Raw genomic sequence first — 23423 nt, forward strand, 5'->3', positions numbered from 1 at the left:
GCATTTTTAAAATTTGCTTCATGTCAGTTTTTTCAGCGTTGTTGAAGTATTTTTCTCAACCATACAAAGCAATGAAAAAGTGAAAAACTGCTGCAAAAAATGCAGTGTCCGTTTTTTTGCGTCACTTTCGGTGTATAAAGCAAACCTTATTAAGCATGTACTGTAGACAAAACACACATGAAATCCACAGCCAAACGTGATGAAAAAAAATGTTGAAAAAAAAAATGGGCTTTTTAAACAGCAAGCAGGTTTTGAAAACCAGAAAATAAAAAAAAAAATGCTGTGTGTGAACATAGCGAAGAAAATGTACTTGCTTGTTATTGATTCCTTAGCAGGTGACGTTAGTAGATTGTGCATAAAGTTTGTAGGTCTTGACAGAAATCTGATATTTATTGGGTAGTTTACACTCAAGTCTCTCATAAATGTTTGTGCTCAGTTAGGCCTACTGTGAATGCTATTTCTATGTAAAGCAGCTGCCTGACAGTTCTAGGTCACCTTAATGACACCTATGTGCTTTTGGTGGCAGATCCCATCAACATTTGTGATTTTTGTTATTCTGATTGACATCCTCATGTCAATCAGGATGATGTTTCTCCAGCTACTAGCACACACAACTCTCCAGTCTCCAGTTACAGACGATGACCCCTGTTTGGACAAGTAGTGTACTGTTACAATACAAGTTCTAATAGTTTCTGGCGCTTATATGGCTCTGCTGCCTTCTCGGCAGATTTTATAGAATGAATAGCTCTATTCATTCTGACCAAACTACAAAATCTACAGCGAGTCCTCCCAGACCCTTTGATCAGTCAGTGACGTCCATCAGGCATCAGAGGTATTCATGACTATCCTGGCAGAGTACTGTGGCGTCCACCATAAAAGGAAGCTACAAAAATTAGTGTGAACATAGCCTTAATTAATCACTTTCCACATGGTTAGATGAAAAATTAAAGGGGTTGTCCCATGAAAAAAGTACATTTTAATCAATAGATGTTTCCTGTGTAGAAATAATCCTATAAAATGTGCCTGTGCTAAATACTGTTATTTGCTGTGTCCAACCATGCAGAGCTGCTCTAGTTCATTGTCGGCACATACCACAGCACATTTCCCCACCTGTCATCACAGGAGCAAAGGTTTCTGCCTCATATCCAGCCATCTAAGCTCATCATAAATCAAGTTCATGACTTATAAGTTCAGCAGCCGTTGGAGCTCCTATGTCACTGACTTGATTTGCGATGAGCTCACAAGACTGGCGATAGGGCAGAAACACTCACTCCTGTGATAAAACAGGCAGGGAAATATGTTACCTCAGAAAGTAGCAAGTGCAAGCCCTTGTCATTTCATTTCTGTACTTACTTTCTCATAAGTGACTTATGCTTCCTCCCCTGGCCAGGAGCTTTGGTATGTGCCACACGAACTGGAGCAGCTCTGCATGGTCAGACACAGCCATTACACAGTACATTGCAGGGGCACATTTATAAGACTTATCTCACAACAAGCAAATTTTTTCACACAACCAATTTTTGGGAATTTAATATTATTCCAATGTCTATTAATTAAAATGTACACAAAATCCCATACAAACATGCCATAAATGGGTTGTATCATTTTCTTATAAAGTTACACTAGCTTTTAGAAGAAAAGAAGCACATCAGCGTTCAACCTTTATTCTCAGCATCAGTTACAGAACATTCTTTGCAGTAAATGTCCATTATCCATTTAGAAGTTTAATTAGTTTAATATTTCACTTTTGCATAGAAAGTGATGATTAGCAATAAATTAAAAGGCCAACCAGCTAGAGTCAGGTCCGGCGGATATAAAGTGCTCTGCTGGAGGTGAGAAACATGGGCTAAGGCTACTTTCACACTTGCGTCGTTTGTCGTCCATCACAATGCGTAGTTTTGGGAAAAAAACGCATCCTGCAAATGTGCCCGCAGGATGCGTTTTTTCCCATTGACTTGTATTGCCGACGGATTGTGACGTATGGCTATCTGTCGTGTCCGTCGTGCACTGGATGCGTCGTGTTTTGGCGGACCATCATCACGAAAAAAACGTTCAAGGGAACGTTTTTTCGTACATCGGGTCCGCCATTTCCTACCGCGCATGCGCGGCCCGGAACTCCGCCCCCTCCTCCCCAGGACTTTACAATGGGCAGCGGATGCGTTGAAAAACTGCATCTGCTGCCCACGTTGTGCCGAATTTACACAACGTCCGTCGGTACGTCGCGCCGACGCTTAGCAACGGCCGCGTACCAACGCAAGTGTGAAAGAAGCCTAACTTGCATGGGAATGTGTGAAGGGGGAAGTAAAGGATGCAGTTAAATGGGAAATACTACAGGATATGGGAGAATGAGAATGGGGAATGCATCCGTAGAAGATTGTGGGAGAAGCTCCCTAGTGCTTAGTTTCTCAATATTTGTATGGCTTTGTAAAAACCCCTGCTTCTTTAAGAAGGAATCAATCTCCATTGCTATTAGTTGCATAAATAAATATATTTCTCAGATCTGGCCCCAAAGCTGGTAAGAAGAGATTTAAAGAAGTTATTACTTCTCCCACTATTCTTCCCCCTAAACCTTGATTGTGTCTTGTGTGAATATAGTTATTGGAAAATAATTCATCTAGACTGGTCAGGATCTATTAAACGGCAAGTATAGGAGGAATTAGTTCCATTTGGTTATATGCAGGAACCCTGCTGGATATATGGATATCTGTGCAATTAGTGCAGTTGGATACACAATCCTTTACGTGCCTCGGCTACGTGCCTCGGCAAGGCATTGGAGGGCTAGTTAGTCTATATACAGAAACCTCTCGGAGCTCTTATATACGGAGAAGTCTGTTCCTGTACAATACAATATATCAGCAGTGATAATGAGGGTGGCTAGCTCTCTTTGGGGCTGTTCCTCAAGTTTCTAAGCTCCAGTTCCAATTGTCGGATGAGGAGGTCTCTCTGGGCCATCTGTTCCTTCAGACGTCGGATCTCCTCATGCTGCCGATAGAACATGTGCAGCAGCTGCAGAGGACGGGAAAAGCACAATCAAAAAATGTGTTGAGTATTGATTTTTTACTATATAAAGTGCAAAGAGTTAAAGAGCATTCCCCTCAAAATATATAATGGTATCATTTTATCTATATAGTTCCTTCTTGAAGATGTTTGCGTCTTTAGGTTAAATCTTTACGAATGTGAAAAACAGTAATGTAGCCAATTTACTAATACATGAAAATAAATGACAAATTGTCAACAGTGTATCCCCATCTCTCTTACTTCTGCATAACTAGGAGGAAATGTTCATTAATTCACAAAAACGTGGCCTAGAAGTCAATTCACTTACTTCATTTTCTGTCCGAGGCGGCACATTTTCTAGTAGATCGAAGCCATTTACCACCAAACTCTTCTTATTTTTCACTGGTGCTTTAAATGTAACCTTGGACGCTTTCCGGTACCCCTCCTTCAGACTTCTCAGCACAGGATCTATTGGGAATGGTTTGCTTACTCTCAGCTCGTATTAATATATACACAACTATTGGGACCTCTTTTGATCCTTAGAATGGGGCTCTGGATCCTGAGAACGCCATCTTGGTTGGAGCAGAGGTGCACATGCTCGAACTGTGCCCCATTTATTGTCAATGGGACGGCCGAAAAAAGGCAAGTGTCTATGCTCGGCCGCAAAGAGGCAAGTGTCTATGCTCGGCCGCAAAGAGGCAAGTGTCTATGCTCGGCAGCAAAGAGGCAAGTGTCTATGCTCGGCAGCAAAGAGGCAAGTGTCTATGCTCGGCAGCAAAGAGGCAAGTGTCTATGCTCGGCAGCAAAGAGGCAAGTGTCTATGCTCGGCAGCAAAGAGGCAAGTGTCTATGCTCGGCAGCAAAGAGGAAAGTGTCTATGCTCGGCAGCAAAGAGGCAAGTGTCTATGCTCGGCAGCAAAGAGGCAAGTGTCTATGCTCGGCAGCAAAGAGGCAAGTGTCTATGCTCGGCAGCAAAGAGGCAAGTGTCTATGCTCGGCAGCAAAGAGGCAAGTGTCTATGCTCGGCAGCAAAGAGGCAAGTGTCTATGCTCGGCAGCAAAGAGGCAAGTGTCTATGCTCGGCAGCAAAGAGGCAAGTGTCTATGCTCGGCAGCAAAGAGGCAAGTGTCTATGCTCGGCAGCAAAGAGGCAAGTGTCTATGCTCGGCAGCAAATGTCTATGCTCAGACACAAAGAGGCAAGTGTCTATGCTCAGCCGCAAAGAGGCAAGTGTCTATGCATAGCCGCAAGTGTCTATGCTCAGACACAAAGAGGCAAGTGTCTATGCTCAGCTTCCTTTGGCAGTCCCACAGACAATGGAGCTGAAGTTGACCATGCAAACCTCCATTCAAGACGAGACTCCGTTCCTGCGATCTCTTGGCGTCATCAGTAAGTTATCTCCTAATATATGGGTAGGTGGTAATTTTTAATTCTAGGAGCACTCCTTTAACTTCCACAAAATGGGTAAGGTATATCGCCAGTGTTCAGGACTTGCACATAAATGTGACTTCCCCTTAAAAAGGAACTGGTCACCTGATTCATATTGCCCAAACTGCGGGCAGCATTTCTCTTAAACTTTAAAAATAACTTTAGAGATAACTGCTCGGCACCATAGGAAGAAACCACACAAGTTGGATGCATCTACTGACTAGCTTTTGCCAGAGCCGCTTTAGGTAATTGACACGACTCCTGCTATGGGAGACACCTGTCAATTACCTGCAGCAGCGCTGCGAGAAGCCAGCTGGGGCATCTCCAGACTAGTCTGGCTTCTATGGTTTCTGGACAAATCTTTTATCTTCTCTAAAATGCTGCAGTGGTTCAGAGAAAAATATAGCCGGCTGCAGTCATGTTGATTGATGCTGCTTGTGGTTTGGGCAGCATAAATCAAGCGACAGATTCACTTTAATAGCCCTTTATCTCCAGGAAGTTATTTGAGTAATGTGTATATACTACCCCTAATAATACTATACAGCTGGCAAAAATTAAGAGACCACCACATCAAAACCCTGTCATGGGCAGCACAATCTCCAGACCTGAAGCCCATTCAAAACCTCTGGAATGTACCCAAGAGGATGATGGATAGTCACAAGCCATCAAACATAGAAGAACTGCTTACATTTTTGTGCCAGGAGCAGTGTGAAAGACTGGTGGAAAGCATGCCAAGACGCATGAAAGCTGTGATTTAGAGTATGTGCACATGTCAGGATTTCTTCAGGATTTTTTGCGGATTTCCCCGATAAAAACGCTATAATACCGCATACATTATGCATCCTATCATTTAGAATGCATTCCGCATTTTTTGTGCACATGTTGCGTTTTTTTCCGAAAAAAAAAAACGCATTCCGGAAAAAGAAGCAACATGTTCATTATTTTTGCGGATTTCCCATTAAATTGGAGTGTCAGGAAAAAAACGCAAAAAATCTGCATAAAAAAACGCACAAAAAACGTGTAAGGCTGGTTTCACACTTGCGTTTTTGTAAGCTGCGTTTTAGCGCTAAAAAACTCATGCTTTTTTTCCCTATACTTAACATTAAAAACGCATGCGTTTATTTCGCATGCGTTTTGACGCGTTTTCGGCAACGCATGCGGTTTTTGACGCGTGCGTTCATTTGCAGAAATGCTACCTGTAGTATTTTCTTGCGGCGTTTGTTTGCTGCAAAAAAACGCATGCGTTTTTTCGCGGCAAAAAATGCATTGCTGTCTATGTAAACGCATGCGTTTTTAAGCACATGCGTTTGTTTGCGTTAAAAACGCATGCGTTTTTATAGAAAAACACAAGGAAACACAAAAAAAAACAAAACCCTAACCCTACCCCTAACCGTTTAATGAACATTTTCTGACAGTCATAGTGCCACGTATTTCAGTGCCACGTATTTAAGTGCCACGTACTATAAATACTATAACTACGTGGTTATACGTGGCACTGAAATATCGTGGCACGTAAATACGTGGCACTTAAATGCGTGCTACTGAAATACGTGGCACTGAAATACGTGGCACATATACGTGGCACGTAAATACGTGGCACGTAAATACGTGGCCACTGAAATATCGTGGCACTTATATATGTATATACGTATATAAACGTATTTCAGTGCCACGTATTTCAGGTTAGGGTTAGGGGTGGGGTTAGGGTTTGGATCCCTTTATCACCTTGATGGTGGGGGGTGGCTTAGGGTTAGGGTTTGGATCCCTTTATCACCTTGATGGTGGGGGGTGGCTTAGGGTTAGGGGTAGGCTTAGGGTTTGGATCCCTTTATCACCTTGATGGTGGGGGGTGGCTTAGGGTTAGGGTTTGGATCCCTTTATCACCTTGATGGTGGGGGGTGGCTTAGGGTTAGGGGTAGGCTTAGGGTTAGGGTTTGGATCCCTTTATCACCTTGATGGTGGGGGGTGGCTTATCAGTGACCTGGTGACCAGGACATTCTAATAAAAAGCTACCCCTAACCCTAACCCTAGGGATCCTAACCCTAACCCTAGCTAATTCTATTAATAGTGTGTTTTCTAGTTGATTTTGATGTTTGGCAGCTGTCACACACTTCTCAGCATGCGTTTCAAAAACGCAAACGCGGGAAAAAACGCATGTAAATTTTTGGCGCAAAAACGCATGCGTTAAAAAAACGCGGCGTTTTGCCACGTTTACATGCGTTTTTTCACCACATGCTTTTTTTTAAAAACGCTGCAGATCAAAACGCAAGTGTGAAACCAGCCTTAAAAACGCAAAAAAAACGCATGCAGATTTCTGGCAGAAATGTCCGGATTTTGTCAGGAAAATTTCTGCAAGAAATCCTGACGTGTGCACATACCCTAAAAATCATGGTTATTCCACAAAATATTGATTTCTGAATTCTTCCCGAGTTAAAACATTAGTATTGTTGTTTTTAAATGATTATGGACTTGTTTTCTTTGCATTATTTGAGGTCTGAAAGCACTGGGCTTTTTTTAAATTTTGACCATTTTTCTGTGTCAGAAAAAAAAATACAAAGTTTTTTGCTTGGAAATTTGGAGACATGTCAGAAGTTTATAGAATAAAAGAACAATTTACATTTTACTCAAAAATATACCTATAAAGAGAAAAATCAGACAAACTGAACATTTTGCAGTGGTCTCTTAATTTTTGCCAGAGCTGTACAATACAGTACACAAATATATAAAACTGGATGAAAAGTTTATATTTTTACCATATCTGTAATTGAGCCCTATACTATGTTCACCTCTGTTAATGCCGCTCAGCCACTCGTTAGAACTTAGTGCAGGTTCTTGTCCTGGTGTCATAGGATAAATGTCCTCCTGATACGTTTCTGACTATAAAAATAATAATAAAAATATTATTTTATGTGATGGCAATTGTTTGATTGTAGCACAACTACATGTTATACAATCTTACCCTTCTTGGAACAATCATAGATATAGGTTCTATCAGGTTCTTCAAAGTGATGAGCTTGTAAAAGCGGAATATCTCACACGCTGACACATCTAGTCCGTGTTTTGGCATCACACCTATTTAAAAAAAAAATATTCTATTGAGAAGATGATTGTCCAGGTAGGTTTTTTCATATATATTTGCCATCATAATAAGCACTTCTGCTCCCTACAAATATTATGGGTTTGCATCTCACCAAGTCCTTTCTGTGGTGCGGCAGAACGGAACTCCATTAGGAACGTCAGGAATGGTTTTTCCAATGTTATTTCATAATATCGTATGTTTCCATCTCCCTTACATAAGAAAGAAGGAAGACGGTAATTACTATAAAAAGCAATGGCATGAAGGAATAAAGGGTCTATTAAGCAAATTATGGGTCACGGTAGAAAATGTGTAAGTCTTCTGATAATGGTGTAAAACTGTGTCATTAGAATGTTTAAAGGGGTTGTCCATCAGTGTGGTCAATTTTTTTTAACTTATAAGCATGTATTTGGGGCTAAAATCATTTTTGCAATTTGCTTTCATTCAAAATTTTGTTTTGCTTTTATAAGCTCTTTGTTTCTCTGCGCATTCAACTGTGGTCATAAATCTGTTGAGAAGATCCCAGTAATAGGCAGATAAAAGAGTTAGACTTGCTCTCGTAAGACAGTCAGAATGAGCTCACTGATGGATCCTCAGTTAACCCAATCTGCAGCCAGCAATAGACAGTGCAACAGAGGGTATAGGACGCAAGCGGTGCAACATTTTTCTTGAAACCCAATTAAAAAAAAAAGAATATTAGCCAAAAATACATGCATTTAATTGAAAAAAATTTTTGTCCCCAAAGGTGGGAAGCCTTTTGAAGCAGTATGAATCTGAGGGCAGTAGCTGCTGGTAATGATCTGTAGATTGGGCAGCATGGGAGAAGGTACTGTAACTAATATGTTGGTAGCTTACCTTTCCAGCAAGATATAGCATGTGCGTGTCCATGTCGTAAAACGGAAAAAGCATCCCAGAAAGGCCATCTATTTCCTCTTCAACCATTGGCATTGACAAGTCCTCCTGAACACAACAAAGTTAGTGGTAGATAAATACATACTGAAGATAAAGGGGTTGTCCAAGACTTCAAATAAACATGTTTTACATAAAGATTATGCTAACATGTTAAAAAAACACACCTATTAAAGAGGAGCTGTTGCCAGATTAAAATGTATTTGTCTTTACTCTTATTTTATTACCACTGCTCCCCTGAGCATTTTTTTATATATTATATGGCTTCAGGGATATGGACCATAATTTTTATTCATCGTCAAGGAACTCTTTTAGCCTACTCCAGAGCTGGATTCACATCCACACAGCTCAGTACTGCTGAAAGAAGAGCAGTAATTCTTCATGCCTCCATGTGCTGCTTATAGCAAAACAGGGAGGTCGCCACGCAGTAAGTCAGAGTGGACTCAAAACTGTAGATAGCACTAGCAGAGGGGAAAACTGATGAAAAATGTGGGATACCAGTCATAAAATAACCAGATACAGTGTTATTAGTTGTATATACATGAGAGATTATTCTGAAAAGATAGCTGAAGCGACAGGCAGGAGCGGACATATCACAGGTCAACCTGTACAGCCGCACAGGGGGCCTACAGGTAAAGGGGCTCATTTCCACCTCAAAGTAGGTGGAACGCGTTATGATGAGCTATTGGCCTCAAAGGGCCCATATATTGTTCTTGCACGGGGGCCCTTCCCTGGATGTGTTCTCTAGTGGCGACAGGTACACTTTAATGTGATTATTAATAATTTTAGCACTTTTTTTTTTTTTTTTTTACACTTTTTGACAACTCCCTTAAAGTTGACTATGTATACAGACTAGGATCATCCATAGCAGAGTAAACTGGTAGATAAATGACAAAATGCATTTGCAGAAAGTGACAACTTTTCAGCAGAGGTCAGCCATTTTTAAAGGTCATTTGCATTAAATTTTAAGAGAATGATTTGTCCAATATCAAAATCGATTTTCCATGGAATTATATAGAGCGTATATTGTAGTAATCTGAGAGAATGCGGCTTGTTGTGGCTCCACAATTCTCACCTGGTCCCACAATGCGATCTGTCTCGTATTCCACATGGAGACGCCTGTTGTTAGCAGCCGCTTCATGTCTCCCAGGAAAACAACACGTGTCACCCTGTGGTTCTTGCAGCTTGCTGCCTAATAAAAGGAAGAGCAGGAAAATGAAGAGGATTCTATGAAGTGTAGCATCTGGTGTCTTAGGATTGCAGGTTTCAAGCCCAAAACATTAATAAAAATTACATGGATATAGAAAGTTATTATGTAACAACTAATAAGCTGCAACTCCTGGAAGTTTACTATACTTCAAAATGTTTACCTGCTTTAAAGGGGTTGTCCAGGCTCAAAAGAAAAGTCTGCAATCACCCTATGACTAAGGCCGGCGTCACACTAGCGAGTTTTACGGATGTATGAGCGCTGAAAATACGTCCGTAAAAAACGCATTACACACGGCCCAATTATTCTCTATGGGGCTGCTCCTATCAGCCGTATATTATCCGTAATATACGGTCTTGTACGGCCGTAGAAAATCGCAGCATGCTGCGTTTGTCACCGTATTGCGCAAAAAAAATGCCAATGAAAGTCTATGGTGGCGAGAAAAATACGGATTCCACACGGACCAGCAGTGTGACTTGCGAGAAATACGCTGCGGGGTTAGTGAAAAGCCGGTAATTCAATTGCCGGCTTTTCATTTCTCCTTCACAAACCCGACAGGATATGAGACATGGTTTACATACAGTAAACCATCTCATATCCCCTTTTTTCTGCATATTCCACACTACTAATGTTAGTAGTGTGTATGTGCAAAATTGGGGCGCTGTAGCTTGTAAAATAAAGGGTTAAATCGCAGAAAAAATTGGCGTGGGCTCCCGTGCAATTTTCTCCGCCAGAGTGGTAAAGCCAGTGACTGAGGGCAGATATTAATAGCCTAGAGAGGGTCCATGGTTATTGGCCCCCCCTGGCTACAAACATCTGCCCCCAGCCACCCCAGAAAAGGCACATCTGGAAGATGCGCCTATTCTGGCACTTGGCCACTCTCTTCCCACTCCCGTGTAGCGGTGGGATATGGGGTAATGAAGGGTTAATGTCACCTTGCTATTGTAAGGTGACATTAAGCCAGATTAATAATGGAGGTGTCAATTATGTCACCTATCCATTATTAATCCAATTGTATGAAAGGGTTAAAAAACACACACACACACGATTAAAAAGTATTTTAATAAAATAAACACACAGGTTGTTTTAGTATTTTATTGCTCTCTCAATCCACCAGAAGACCCTCGCTTGGCAAAATAATAAACCAACAACATACATACCTTCTGATGAACTGTCAGGTCCCACGAAGTAAATCCATCTGAAGGGGTTAACTCATTTTACAGGCAGGAGCTGTGCTAAAGCACTCGCTCGTGCCTGTAACCCCGGCTGTTGAAAGGAAAGCTGGGTGATCTGTACTTACATTGAGTTGCGGTGAGGCGCCCTCTGGTGGATGAACTCATGAACTGGAGCCTTGGAAAAGTTCCCACGCTCGAGTTCATATGAGTTCATCCACCAGAGGGCGCATCACCGCAACTCAATGTAAGTACAGATCACCCAGCTTTCCTTTCAGCACCCGGGGTTACAGGCACGAGCGAGTACTTTAGCACAGCTCCTGCCTGTAAAATGAGTTAACCCCTTCAGATGGATTTACATTGTGGGACCTGACAGATCCTCGGATGGTATGCATATTGTTGGTTTATTATTTTGCCAAGCGAGGGTCTTCTGGTGGATTGAGAGAGCAATAAAATACTAAAACAACCTGTGCGTTTATTTCATTAAAATACTTTTTAATAATGTGTGTGTGTTTAACCCTTTTATACAATTGGATTAATAATGGATAGGTGTCATATTTGACGCCTCTCCATTATTAATCTGGCTTAATGTCACCTTACAATAGCAAGGTGGCATTAACCCTTCATTACCCCATATCCCACCGCTACACGGGAGTGGGAAGAGAGTGGCCAAGTGCCAGAATAGGCGCATCTTCCAGATGTGCCTTTTCTGGGGTGGCTGGGGGCAGATGTTTGTAGCCAGGGGGGGGCCAATAACCATGGACCCTCTCTAGGCTATTAATATCTGCCCTCAGTCACTGGCTTTACCACTCTGGGGGAGAAAATTGTGCGGGAGCCCACGCCAATTTTTTCCGCCATTTAACCCTTTATTTTAGCAGCTACAGCGCCCAAATTTTGCACATACACACTACTAACATTAGTAGTGTGGAATATGCAAAAAAAAAAAGGGGATATGAGATGGTTTACTGTATGTAAACCATGTCTCATATCCTGTCGGGTTTGGGAAGGAGAAATGAAAAGCCGGCAATTGAATTACCGGCTTTTCACAGATATCGCACTGAATTAAATATAAATACAGAATATATATATATATATATATATATGTGTCTCAATGACATATATATATATATATATATACACTGTATATATGTTTTACCGAACATTTGAGCACATAAATCCATTAGATGTCGGTTTTGCAAGCCTGCGAGAAAATATCGCAGTACGGATGCCATACGGATTAGGATGCCATGCGCAAAATACGCTGACACACCCTGCCTACGGAGGACATACGGACCACTATTTTGTGAACATTTCCCTGTATTACGGCCGTATTACGGCCGTAAAAAAAACGGACCGTATTGTCTTACGCTGAGTGTGACGCCGGCCTAAGACTGTGAATGTGCAACATGCACACTGTCACGATTTCCCTGTATTCCCCATGCGGGTGGGTTTTCATGCCAACTAGGCTCTTGCAATTCTCTTCTATTGAGAGTAACCGCGAGAGTCTAGTCGTCATGTGACAACACATGCGGTAATGTGACCGGCCACTGGGGCGGGGAATACAGGGGAATCGGGACACTCATGATCCTGCAGTCTACAGTCACATAATCACTGCAGACTTTTCTTCTGCGCCCAGAAAACCCCTGTAATCCTTTCCAATGCATTCAGAAAGTCGGATCACTGTGGCTCATTTTTTATTCACAGGCATATCATCGCTCATGAAGACAAGTGTCTGGCACTTCAGCAATTTAAAGAATTTAAGTCTCACATGCAAGTGATGTTTTTCACATTCATAAAATAAAAACAATGTTTTCAGTGGGCTGCATCTGTTTTCGGTCATTTTTTATAATCTGAGGGCTGATTTTTCTCATATACAATACAAAATGATGCGGAATTCCCGAGCTTCTAGCAATCATTAAAAAACAACCAGTAAAAAAACAGATGATACATTGATGCATCCTTGTGTTGTCCTGTTTTTAACTGATTCTTTAACCCCTTCCCGACCCATGACGCCTATGCGGCGTCATGGAATGATCGCATCCCTGCAGATCGGGTGAAAGGGTTAATTCCTATTTTACCCGATCTGCAGGGAGAGGGGGAGTTGTACTTCAGCCTAGGGGGGGTGGCTTTGCCCCCACGTGGCTACGATCGCTCTGATTGGCTGTTGAAAGTGCAACAGCCAATCAGAGCAATTTGCAATATTTCACCTATGAAAATGGTGAAATATTGCAATCCAGCCATGGCCGATGCTGCAATAGCATCTGCCATGGCTGGAAATCATGTTCTGCCCCCCCCCCCCCACCGCCCCCGATCTCCTCCCCAGTCGTCCGTTATGTGGCCCGGTCCTCTCCGTCCTCCTGTCCGCTTCCCCGTCCTCCTGCCCGCTCCCCCGTGCTCCTGTCCGCTCCCCCCGTCCTCCGATCCCCCCCCGTGTGCTCCGATCCACCCCCTCATACTTACCGATCCTCCCGAAGTCGGTCCGTCTTCTCCCTGGGCGCCGCCATCTTCCAAGATGGCGGGCGCATGCTCAGTACGCCCGCCGAATCTGCAGGCTGGCAGATTCGTTACAAGTACATTTTGATCGCTGTGGTAGGTTCTACCACAGCGATCAAAGTAAAAAAATAATAAATAAACCCCCCCCTTTATCACCCCCATAGGTAGGGACAATAATAAAATAAAGAAAATATTTTTTTTTCTTTTTCCACTAGGGTTAGGGTTAGAACTAGGGTTAGAACTAGGGGTAGGGTTAGGGGTAGGGTTAGGGTTACGGGTAGGGTTAGGGTTAGGGGTAGGGTTATGGCATGTGCACACAGAGCGGATCGGCCGCGGATCCGCAGCGGATCGGCCGCGGATCCGCAGCGGATCGGCCGCGGATCGGCCGCGGATCTGCAGCGGATTGGCCGCGGATCCGCAGCGGATCAGCAGCGGATCCGCAGCGGATCGGCCGCGGATCGGCCGCGGATCCGCAGCGGATTGGCAGCGGATTGGCCGCGGATCCGCAGCGGATTGGCCGCGGATCCGCAGCGGATTGGCCACTGCGAATTCGAAGCAGTTTTCCATCAGGTTTACAGTACCATGTACACCTAAGGAAAACCAAATCCGCTGTGCCCATGGTGCGGAAAATTCCGTGCAGAAACGCTGCATTGTATTTTCCGCAGCATGTCAATTCTTTGTGCGGATTCCGCAGCGTTTTACACCTGTTCCTCAATAGGAATCCGCAGGTGAAATCCGCACAAAAAAACACTGGAAATCTGATGTAAATCCGCAGGCAAAACGCAGTGCCTTTTACCTGCAGATTTTTCAAAAATCGTGCGGAAAAATCTCACACGAATCCGCAACGTGGGCACATAGCCTTAGGGTTAGGGTTGGAATTAGAGTTAGGGTTGGAATTAGGGCTAGGGTTTGAAATAGGGTTAAGATTAGGCTTGTGGTTAGGGTTACGGATAGGGTTAGGGGTGTGTTGGGGTTACAGTTGTGGTTAGGGTTGGGATTAGGGTTACGGTTGGGATTAGGGTTAGGATTAGGGTTGGAATTAGGGTTACGGTTGTGTTGCGGTTAGGGTTGTGGTTAGGGGTGTGTTGGGGTTAGGGTTGTGATTAGGGTTATGGCTACAGTTGGGATTAGGATTAGGGGTGTGTTGGGGTTAGTGTTGAAGTTAGAATTGAGGGGTTTCCACTGTTTAGGCACATCAGGGGTCTCCAAACGCAACATGGCGCCACCATTGATTCCAGCCAATCTTGCGTTCAAAAAGTCAAATGGTGCTCCCGCCCTTCCAAGCCCCGACGTGCGCCCAAACAGTGGTTTACCCCCACATTTGGGGTACCAGCGTACTCAGGACAAACTGGGCAACAACTGTTGGGGTCCAATTTCTCCTATTACCCTTGCAAAAATAAAAAATTACTTGCTAAAACATAATTTTTGAGGAAAGAACAATTATTTTTTATTTTCACGGCTCTGCGTTATAAACTTCTGTGAAGCACTTGGGGTTTGAAAGTGCTCACCACACATCTAGATAAGTTCCTTGGGGGGTCTAGTTTCCAAAATGGGGTCACTTGTGGGGTGTTTCTACTGTTTAGGCACATCAGGGGCTCTGCAAATGCAATGTGACGCCCGCAGACCATTCCATCAAAGTCTGCATTTCAAATGTCACTACTTCCCTTCCGAGCCCTGACGTGTGCCCAAACAGTGGTTTACCCCCACATATGGGGTATCAGCGTACTCAGGAGAAACTGGGCAACAAATATTGGGGTCCAAATTCTCCTGTTACCCTTGTGAAAATAAAAAATTGCTTGCTAAAACATCTTTTTTGAGGAAAGAAAAATGATTTTTTATTTTCACGGCTCTGCGTTGTAAACTTCTGTGAAGCACTTGGGGGTTGAAAGTGCTCACCACACATCTAGATAAGTTCCTTGGGGGGTCTAGTTTCCAAAATGGGGTCACTTGTGGGGGGTTTCTACTGTTTAGGCATATCAGGGGCTCTGCAAACGTAACATGATGCCCGCAGACCATTCCATCAAAGTCTGCATTCCAAAACGTCACTACTTCCCTTCCGAGCCCCGGCATGTACCCAAACAGTGGTTTACCCCCACATATGGGGTATCAGCGTACTCAGGAGAAACTGGACAACAACTTTTGGGGTCCAATTTCTCCTGTTACTCTTGCAAAAATAAAAAATTCTGGGCTAAAAAAATATTTTTGAGGAAAGGAAACACATTTATTATTTTCACGGCTCTGCGTTATAAACTTCTGTGAAGCACTTGGGGGTTCAAAGTGCTCACCACACATCTAGATAAGTTCCCTTGGGGGTCTAGTTTCCAAAATGGTGTCACTTGTGGGGAGTTCCTACTGTTTAGGCACATCAGGGGCTCTGCAAACGCAACCTGATGCCCGCAGAGCATTGCATCAAAGTCTGCATTTCAAAACGTCACTACTTCCCTTCCGAACCCCGACGTGTGCCAAAACAGTGGTTTACCCCCACATATGGGGTATCATCGTACTCAGGACAAACTGGACAACAACATTTGGGGTCCAATTTCTCCTATTACCCTTGGGAAAATAAAAAATTGTGGGCTAAAAAATCATTTTTGAGAAAAGAAAAATTATTTTTTATTTTCATGGCTATGCGTTATAAACTTCTGTGAAGCACTTGGGGGTTCAAAGTGCTCACCACACATCTAGATTAGTTCCTTGGGAGGTCTAGTTTCCAAAATGGGGTCACTTGTGCGGGAGCTCCAATGTTTAGGCACACAGGGGCTCTCCAAACGCGACATGGTGTCCGCTAATGATTGGAGCTAATTTTCCATTCAAAAAGCCAAATGGCGTGCCTTCCCTTCCGAGCCCTGCCGTGTGCCCAAACAGTGGTTTACCCCCACATATGGGGTATCATCGTACTCAGGACAAACTGGACAACAACATTTGGGGTCCAATTTCTCCTATTACCCTTGGGAAAATAAAAAATTCTGGGCTAAAAATCATTTTTGAGGAAAGAAAGATTATTTTTTTTATTTTCACGGCTCTGCGTTATAAACTTCTGTGAAGCACCTGGGGGTTATAAGTGCTCACTATGCATCTAGATAAGTTCCTTGGGGGGTCTAGTTTCCAAAATGGGGTCACTTGTAGGGGAGCTCCAATGTTTAGGCACACAGGGGCTCTCCAAATGCGACATGGTGTCCGCTAACGATTGGAGCTAATTTTCCATTCAAAAAGTCAAATGGCACGCCTCCCCTTCCGAGCCTTGCCGTGCACCCAAACAGTGGTTTACCCCCACATATGAGGTATCGGCATACTCAGGAGAAATTGCCCAACAAATTTTAGGATTCATTTTATCCTGTTGCCCATGTGAAAATGAAAGAATTGAGGCTAAAAGAAATTGTGTGTGAAAAAAAAGTACTTTTTCATTTTTGCGGATCAGTTTGTGAAGAACCTGGGGGTTTAAAGTGCTCACTATGCCTCTAGATGAGTTCCTTGGGGGGTCTAGTTTCCAAAATGGGGTCACTTGTGGAGGAGCTCCAATGTTTAGGCACACAGGGGCTTTCCAAACGCGACATGGTGTCCGCTAACGATGGAGATAATTTTTCATTCAAAAAGTCAAATGGCGCTCCTTCCCTTCCGAGCCTTACCATGTGCCCAAACAGTGGTTTACCCCCACATGTGAGGTATTGGTGTACTCAGGAGAAATTGCCCAACAAAATTTAGGATCCATTTTATCCTGTTGCCCATGTGAAAATGAAAAAATTGAGGCTAAAATAATTTTTTTGTGAAAAAAAAGTACTTTTTCATTTTTACGGAACAATTTGTGAAGCACCTGGGGGTTTAAAGTGCTCACTATGCTTCTAGATAAGTTCCTTGGGGGGTCTAGTTTCCAAAATGGGGTCACTTGTGGGGGAGCTCCAATGTTTAGGCACACGGGGGCTCTCCAAACGCGACATGGTGTCCACTAAAGATTGGAGCCAATTTTTCATTGAAAAAGTCAAATGGCGCTCCTTCCCTTCCGAGCCCTGCCGTACGCCCAAACAGTGGTTTACCCCCACATATGAGGTATCAGCGTACTCAGGACAAATTGGACAACAAAGTCCGTGGTCCAGTTTCTCCTTTTACCCTTGGGAAAATAAAAAAAATTTCGCTAAAATATCATTTTTGTGACTAAAAAGTTAAATGTTCATTTTTTACTTCCATGTTGCTTTTGCTGCTGTGAAACACCTGAAGGGTTAATAAACTTCTTGAATGTGGTTTTGAGCACCTTGAGGGGTGCAGTTTTTAGAATGGTGTCACTTTTGGGTATTTTCAGCCATATAGAACCCTCAAACTGACTTCAAATGTGAGGTGGTCCCTAAAAAAAATGGTTTTGTAAATTTTGTTGTAAAAATGAGAAATCACTGGTCAAATTTTAACCCTTATAACTTCCTAGCAAAAAAAAAATTTGTTTCCAAAATTGTGCTGATGTAAAGTAGACATGTGGGAAATGTTATTTATTAACTATTTTGTGTCACATAACTCTCTGGTTTAACAGAATAAAAATTCAAAATGTGAAAATTGCGAAATTTTCAATTTTTGCCAAATTTCCGTTTTTTTCACAAATAAACTCAGAAATTATCGACCTAAATTTACCACTAACATGAAGCCCAATATGTCACGAAAAAACAATCTCAGAACCGCTAGGATCCGTTGAAGCGTTCCTGAGTTATTACCTCATAAAGGGACACTGGTCAGAATTGCAAAAAACGGCAAGGTCATGAAGGGGTTAAAATTGAATGGGCGGGATCAGAGGAGGACGTAGCTGTCTTTTTAAAGAAGCACTCCTCCTCCCTTCAAAGTTTATCCTCTTAATATTTTGCAATTGTTATATTACATAGCACTGTGTACTTACCATTGCTCATTTTTGCCTTTCTACCCATTCGGTCACATGATTAAAAACTAACTAGCTGAATCCCTCTAAGCTCTATGTCACAGGTTGTCTCTTTTCCCTGCATACGTCATTATTAGAACTACAATCCTACATCACTGCAAAGTCTCCTAGTCAGGAGTTGAAGAGGATGTGGAGCTGGGACTTTGCAGTGAGTAGAATTGTGGTTCTAATGATGACTCACGCAGGGAAAAGAGACTTCCTGTTCTTACATAAAGCTTAGAAGGATTCAGCTATTTTGTATTTAACTGTATTATGTCATAGACCTAATGGAAAACAGAAGAATTAACTGGGTAGAAAGGCAAAATGAGCAATTGTAAGTACACAGTGCTGTATAATATGATGATTGCAATATATTAAGATAAAAATTTCATTGGAGGAGGATGAGTGCTTCCACTGGTTAGTGGCCAGAAACAAAAACAGCTGTCATATGAATAGCCTCATACATTATAACGTGGCAGTGTGCTCTCAGTGGAAAAACATGACAGACACTGACGTGAATAAGGGCTCATTCACATGTCCGACTTTCACCTATGTGCGCTGTCCATTTATAAATTAATCACTCTGTACATTGCAGATTACGGCCCATTTTACATGTCCAAGTTTGGTTCAATTATTAAGCAAACTCGCATGTGAATGAATGGGGCCATGATGTGAACGGACAGCAGATAGATATCCTTGTTGCATCCACGTGCTGTCTGTGTCAAACTCAGATGTGTGAATTCAGCCTTATGGAGCAAAGGTATATGATGGGTAGATCTAAAATTAGGGGTGAGGGACGTAGTGCATACGGTACTTTGTCACCGTATTTAGTGCCCATATAACTGTAGTAAAGCCTATGACACGGAGTACTATACTGTTTAATGGATGAATAAGAATAATAAAGCTATGTTCTGGAATTACCTGCAGCACCCGTCCTGAGCGAGGTTCCAGCACACGCAGTTTCTTGTCCTTGCAGGTTGTGGCCAGCAGACTCCCATCCGTATTAAATGACATACAGAGGATAACGTCTGTGTGACAGTCTATCATCTTCACTGCTTCCCCTTCTTCCAGGTTCCAGATCAGTATCTGAATAGACAGTTATTGCTTATACAATCATTCTGTTCACCATCAAGGAAGCTGAATAGTCATCACTATTGATGGGCGGATCGATTCGCAGCACTCTGGGCCATCAAACATTTCAGAGCTTTGTTACGGCTGAACGGGAGCTCTTAAAATCTCTTACCACTGATTAGCTGTGCTGGCCTGACATCCTCTGTGTGTCACGCCACGTCGATCACATAATGCAAGCACAGCTAATCGAAAGCCGGCCCTAGGTTCCAGGAAGGTAAGTGATTCACGAGCCTCCCGACCAGAGACTGCTGACCTGACTAGTGGACAAGAGTCCCCCAAAGTGACCCGCACATCTCTAGAACACCACTAAACTGTAAGGCCCCAATTCATCAAGGTATTCTTGCCAGAATTCTATCATAAAACGCCTTGAAATTTGACTAGAATTTTTGCACAATTCAAAGTTGCGCAAAATTTTTCTACCTTTCAGTATTTTTATACCAGTCTTGGCCGGATCCTTCAAAGTAGGAAGAACAGGATGGGGGAAGCATGCCCAGCAAGCTTATTATTTACACCACTAAAGTCAGGGCCGGCGTTAGCACCCGGCATACCCGGGCAAGCGCCGGGGCCCTGGCGAGACAGGGGGGCCCATTCAGGGCCGGCGTCAGGGGCAGGCAGCTGCCAGTGCCTAGGGCCCCCGCTCCCCCAGGGGCCCTCAGCTAGCGGCACATCACGCAGCCGCTATGGGGCCCCTGTGAGGCAGGGGGGCCCGCCTGCCACCAGCGCCGACTCCCCCACTGCATTGAACTATACCGGCGTCTGCCGGTTTAGTTCAAAGCAAATGATGGAGGAGGGAGCGTCACCTGATGCTCCCTCTCCCATCAATCCTCACTCTGACACTGCCGCTGCGGGTGCGTGATGACGTCATCGTGCACTCGCTGTGTGTCAGGCAGTGCAGTGGCAGCAGCCGAGACCGGAGCAGGGAGGGAGCAGCGGAACGTTGAGGTGAGGAGTGTTTTGGTTTTTTTTTTTTAACTATAACAGTGAGTACTGCACTATGGGGCCATTCTTGGGGGGAGGGGGGCTGTGCTGTATACTACATGTCTGTGCTATATACTACGTGAGCCATGTATATACTATGTGGGCTGTTATATACTACATGGGCTGTTATATGCTACTTGGGCTGTTATATGGTACGCGGGCTGTGCTATATACTACATGACTGTTCTATATACTACGTGGGCTGTGTTATATAATATGTGGCTGTGTTATATACTATATGGGCTTTTATATGCTATGTGGGCTGTGCTATATACTACGTGGCTGTGTTATATGCTACATGGGCTGTTATATACTACATGGCTGTGTTATATACTACATGGGCTGTGTTATATGGGATCATGAATCGTGGTATGTGTTAAAGGGGGGGGCCCACTGAGACTCTTTCACCCGGGGCCCTCAAAAACCTCAATGGTAACCTTCATTAAGTCATCTGGTATCTACTGGTATCTGTTTTGAACTGTGATTTCTGTTATGCTGTAATGTCTATTGTCTGTACAAGTCCCCTCTATAAGTTGTAAAGCGCTGCGGAATATGTTGGCGCTATATAAATAAAAATTATTATTATTATTATTATTATTATCGCTAGCCGTGATTTCATAGATGTCACTGCAGTTCATCGCACCGCTACCTGTGAGAATCGCAGCTTCAGTGAACTGCGGTAAGCTCAATGACATCACCGCCAGTCACTGAATCTGCGCTCTGACACTGAAAGGTTATTATGAACATGTGTGAACAGAACCAAGGCAGCCTCTGCGCACTGAATGATCTATTACAATTCGCTCAGTGTGCATCAGTTTTTGTGGTGTAAAGAGGCGATTAAATGACTGCCGATCGGTAGAGGTTTTTACCGATCGGCAGCCCATTTGGTGCCACCGGTCGTTCCATGTAAACGGACCCTTACAAACTCTCAGAAGGAGTTCAGTGATGGATTGTGAGATAATTTATTCTGCTATCAGCTACGAGCAGGGAAAAACAGAGACTATGAAAGGAAAAAAGTGCAACATTTTTAATGCAACCCAATTGTAAAAATTACTTTTATATGTATTCAGATTAAAAAAAAAAATGCCCTTAAGGTGCCACTTTCTTCAATGTATCTGATATTTAAAAAAACCAAAAAACTGTAGACTAAGACATTACTGACCTTGTAGTCATACCCAGCGCTGAACAGTATACCGTTAGCTGTAGGGTGCCATTCTATGAGTCCCACTCGTCGGCTGTGTCCGTAGAGCTCCAAAACTGCTTCAGTCATGTTCTTCTTGAGTCCGCCATCTGGAATTTCCCATATCCTCACCTTAGGAAGGGATGTTATTTTAGTTAATATTATTTAAAGGGAACCTGTTATCAGATTCAATCTGCCCCAAATACTGTACAGTCAGTGTGACCCAGAGTCTGGCTGTGTGATTTCAGCTTTATGCTTTAGGCCACGTTCACACATTCAGTATTTGGTTAGTATATTACCTCAGCATTTGTAGCCAAAACCAGGAGTGGGTGATAAATACAGAAGTGGTGACGTGTTTCTATTATACTGTTAGGCTGACTGTTCCACTCCTGGTTTTGGCTTACAAATACAGAGGTAAAATACTGAGGTAAAATACTGACCAAATACTGAAAGTTTGAAAAGAAGCAGTAGACTATATGTCTCGGCTGACTAGTCTGATGCAGTCTGTCGGCTTTTTCTCGCCCTGCTTCCCATAACTGACAGGTTTCTCTTTATGTACACCCACAGGGACCCGTTGAACCACACTCCAGCGCAAAACTGTCGTCTTCTCTGCTGCAATTGCCATCCTTCCCCTCTCCCAGCTCCGTCTGCCACAGAGATGGCTTTAAGGAAGATTTGAAATAAAGAAAAACTTTGCCGCTAACTTTCATTTTCACTGGATACACTTTGGATGTCAGACCGAGTTCACACAGGAGTTTTCTATTTTAATTACAGGATAGTGCTGAGTAATTCCCCTCTTTGTGTCACACATGGGGAGAGACCTGTAAATCAACTGAAGCAGGGAGAGGAGCAGCCACCTCGGACCACCTCGGGCTAGTCAGCTGAGACGCATAGTTCCCGATCAGTATGTCCACTCTGAAACATACCTGACTGCAAACACATAGCCAGGCTCTGGTTCATGCCATCTATGGATCAGGCTGCGTGAATCTGACAACCGATTCCCTTTACCTATGTGCCAGAATTACAACAATATACCAGTTTACACGTCATATAATGGCATATGAAGTGATAAATTAACTTGTTGTGTACCGTGCCCTTAGAGGCCACCCAGCTGTCCATAAGTATGCTGTGGAAATGCACCACCTTGTCCATGGTGTGTACGATAAGTGTGGTAAATTATTTCCCCACGTGACTGTCTCCTGTGATTCTCACCCTGTACCGCTCATATGCAGATGTAAGGGTGTGACAGAGACCTATAGTGTCATAGGTACTGACACTGCTGTGTGGGTACTGCAAAGGTAAGGCCTAAGGTGACTCTGGTACACTCAGCTCAGGGGTACGGAAACTATAGGATATAGTTTAATGCTTAGATTACATAGATAGTGACTGTAGGTACAGTAGGACAAGAAATAGTCAATATTTTGTACTAGCCCACAATTTGGGGGGAGCTAGAGAATCACTTACTGCTTTAGTCAGAGGTATAGACTAGTTTGGCATTTCAGAAGTCTCAACAGAAATCAGACAACTCTTTTGAACAGAATTTGTCAGCTCCAATATGTCGGTCCGATAGGTCAGTTTTATGTTAGTCTGATATGTCTCTTTTAGGTCAGCTCTGATATGTCTGGTTTATGTCAGCTCTGATACAGATGCTTCTCACAAAATTAGAATATCATCAAAAAGTTAATTTATTTCAGTTCTTCAATACAAAAAGTGAAACCCATATATTATATAGAGTCATTACAGAGTGATCTATTTCAAGTGTTTATTTCTGGTAATGCTGATGATTATGGCTTACAGCCAATGAAAACCCAAAGTCATTATCTCAGTAAATTAGAATATTTTAGAACACCAGCTTGAAAAATGATTTCAAAATCTGAAATGTTGGCCTACTGAAATGTATGTTCAGTAAATGCTCTCAATACTTGGTCGGGGCTCTTTTTTCATCAATTACTGCATCAATGCGGT

The 23423-nt window shown here is 43.1% G+C and overlaps 1 protein-coding gene across 3 annotated transcripts in view; it reads right to left on the minus strand.

The window, feature by feature from the left end:
* Positions 1 to 1648: 1648 nt before the first annotated feature.
* Positions 1649 to 23423, minus strand: part of CORO2B (coronin 2B) — a 99951-nt gene continuing 78176 nt past the window's right edge. For all 3 annotated transcript variants that reach the window (XM_077263231.1, XM_077263229.1, XM_077263230.1), the window contains exons 4-12: positions 21441 to 21590; positions 19091 to 19255; positions 9482 to 9598; positions 8353 to 8457; positions 7613 to 7709; positions 7381 to 7493; positions 7208 to 7298; positions 3326 to 3465; positions 1649 to 3006 (exon numbers count right to left, since the gene is read on the minus strand). In XM_077263231.1, the coding sequence (XP_077119346.1) occupies positions 2875 to 3006; positions 3326 to 3465; positions 7208 to 7298; positions 7381 to 7493; positions 7613 to 7709; positions 8353 to 8457; positions 9482 to 9598; positions 19091 to 19255; positions 21441 to 21590 (1110 nt within the window). In that variant the 3' untranslated portion in view covers positions 1649 to 2874. The remainder of the gene's footprint in view (positions 3007 to 3325; positions 3466 to 7207; positions 7299 to 7380; positions 7494 to 7612; positions 7710 to 8352; positions 8458 to 9481; positions 9599 to 19090; positions 19256 to 21440; positions 21591 to 23423) is intronic.

Source organism: Ranitomeya variabilis, chromosome 5 (assembly GCF_051348905.1).
Source record: "Ranitomeya variabilis isolate aRanVar5 chromosome 5, aRanVar5.hap1, whole genome shotgun sequence".
NCBI lineage: Eukaryota > Metazoa > Chordata > Amphibia > Anura > Dendrobatidae > Ranitomeya > Ranitomeya variabilis.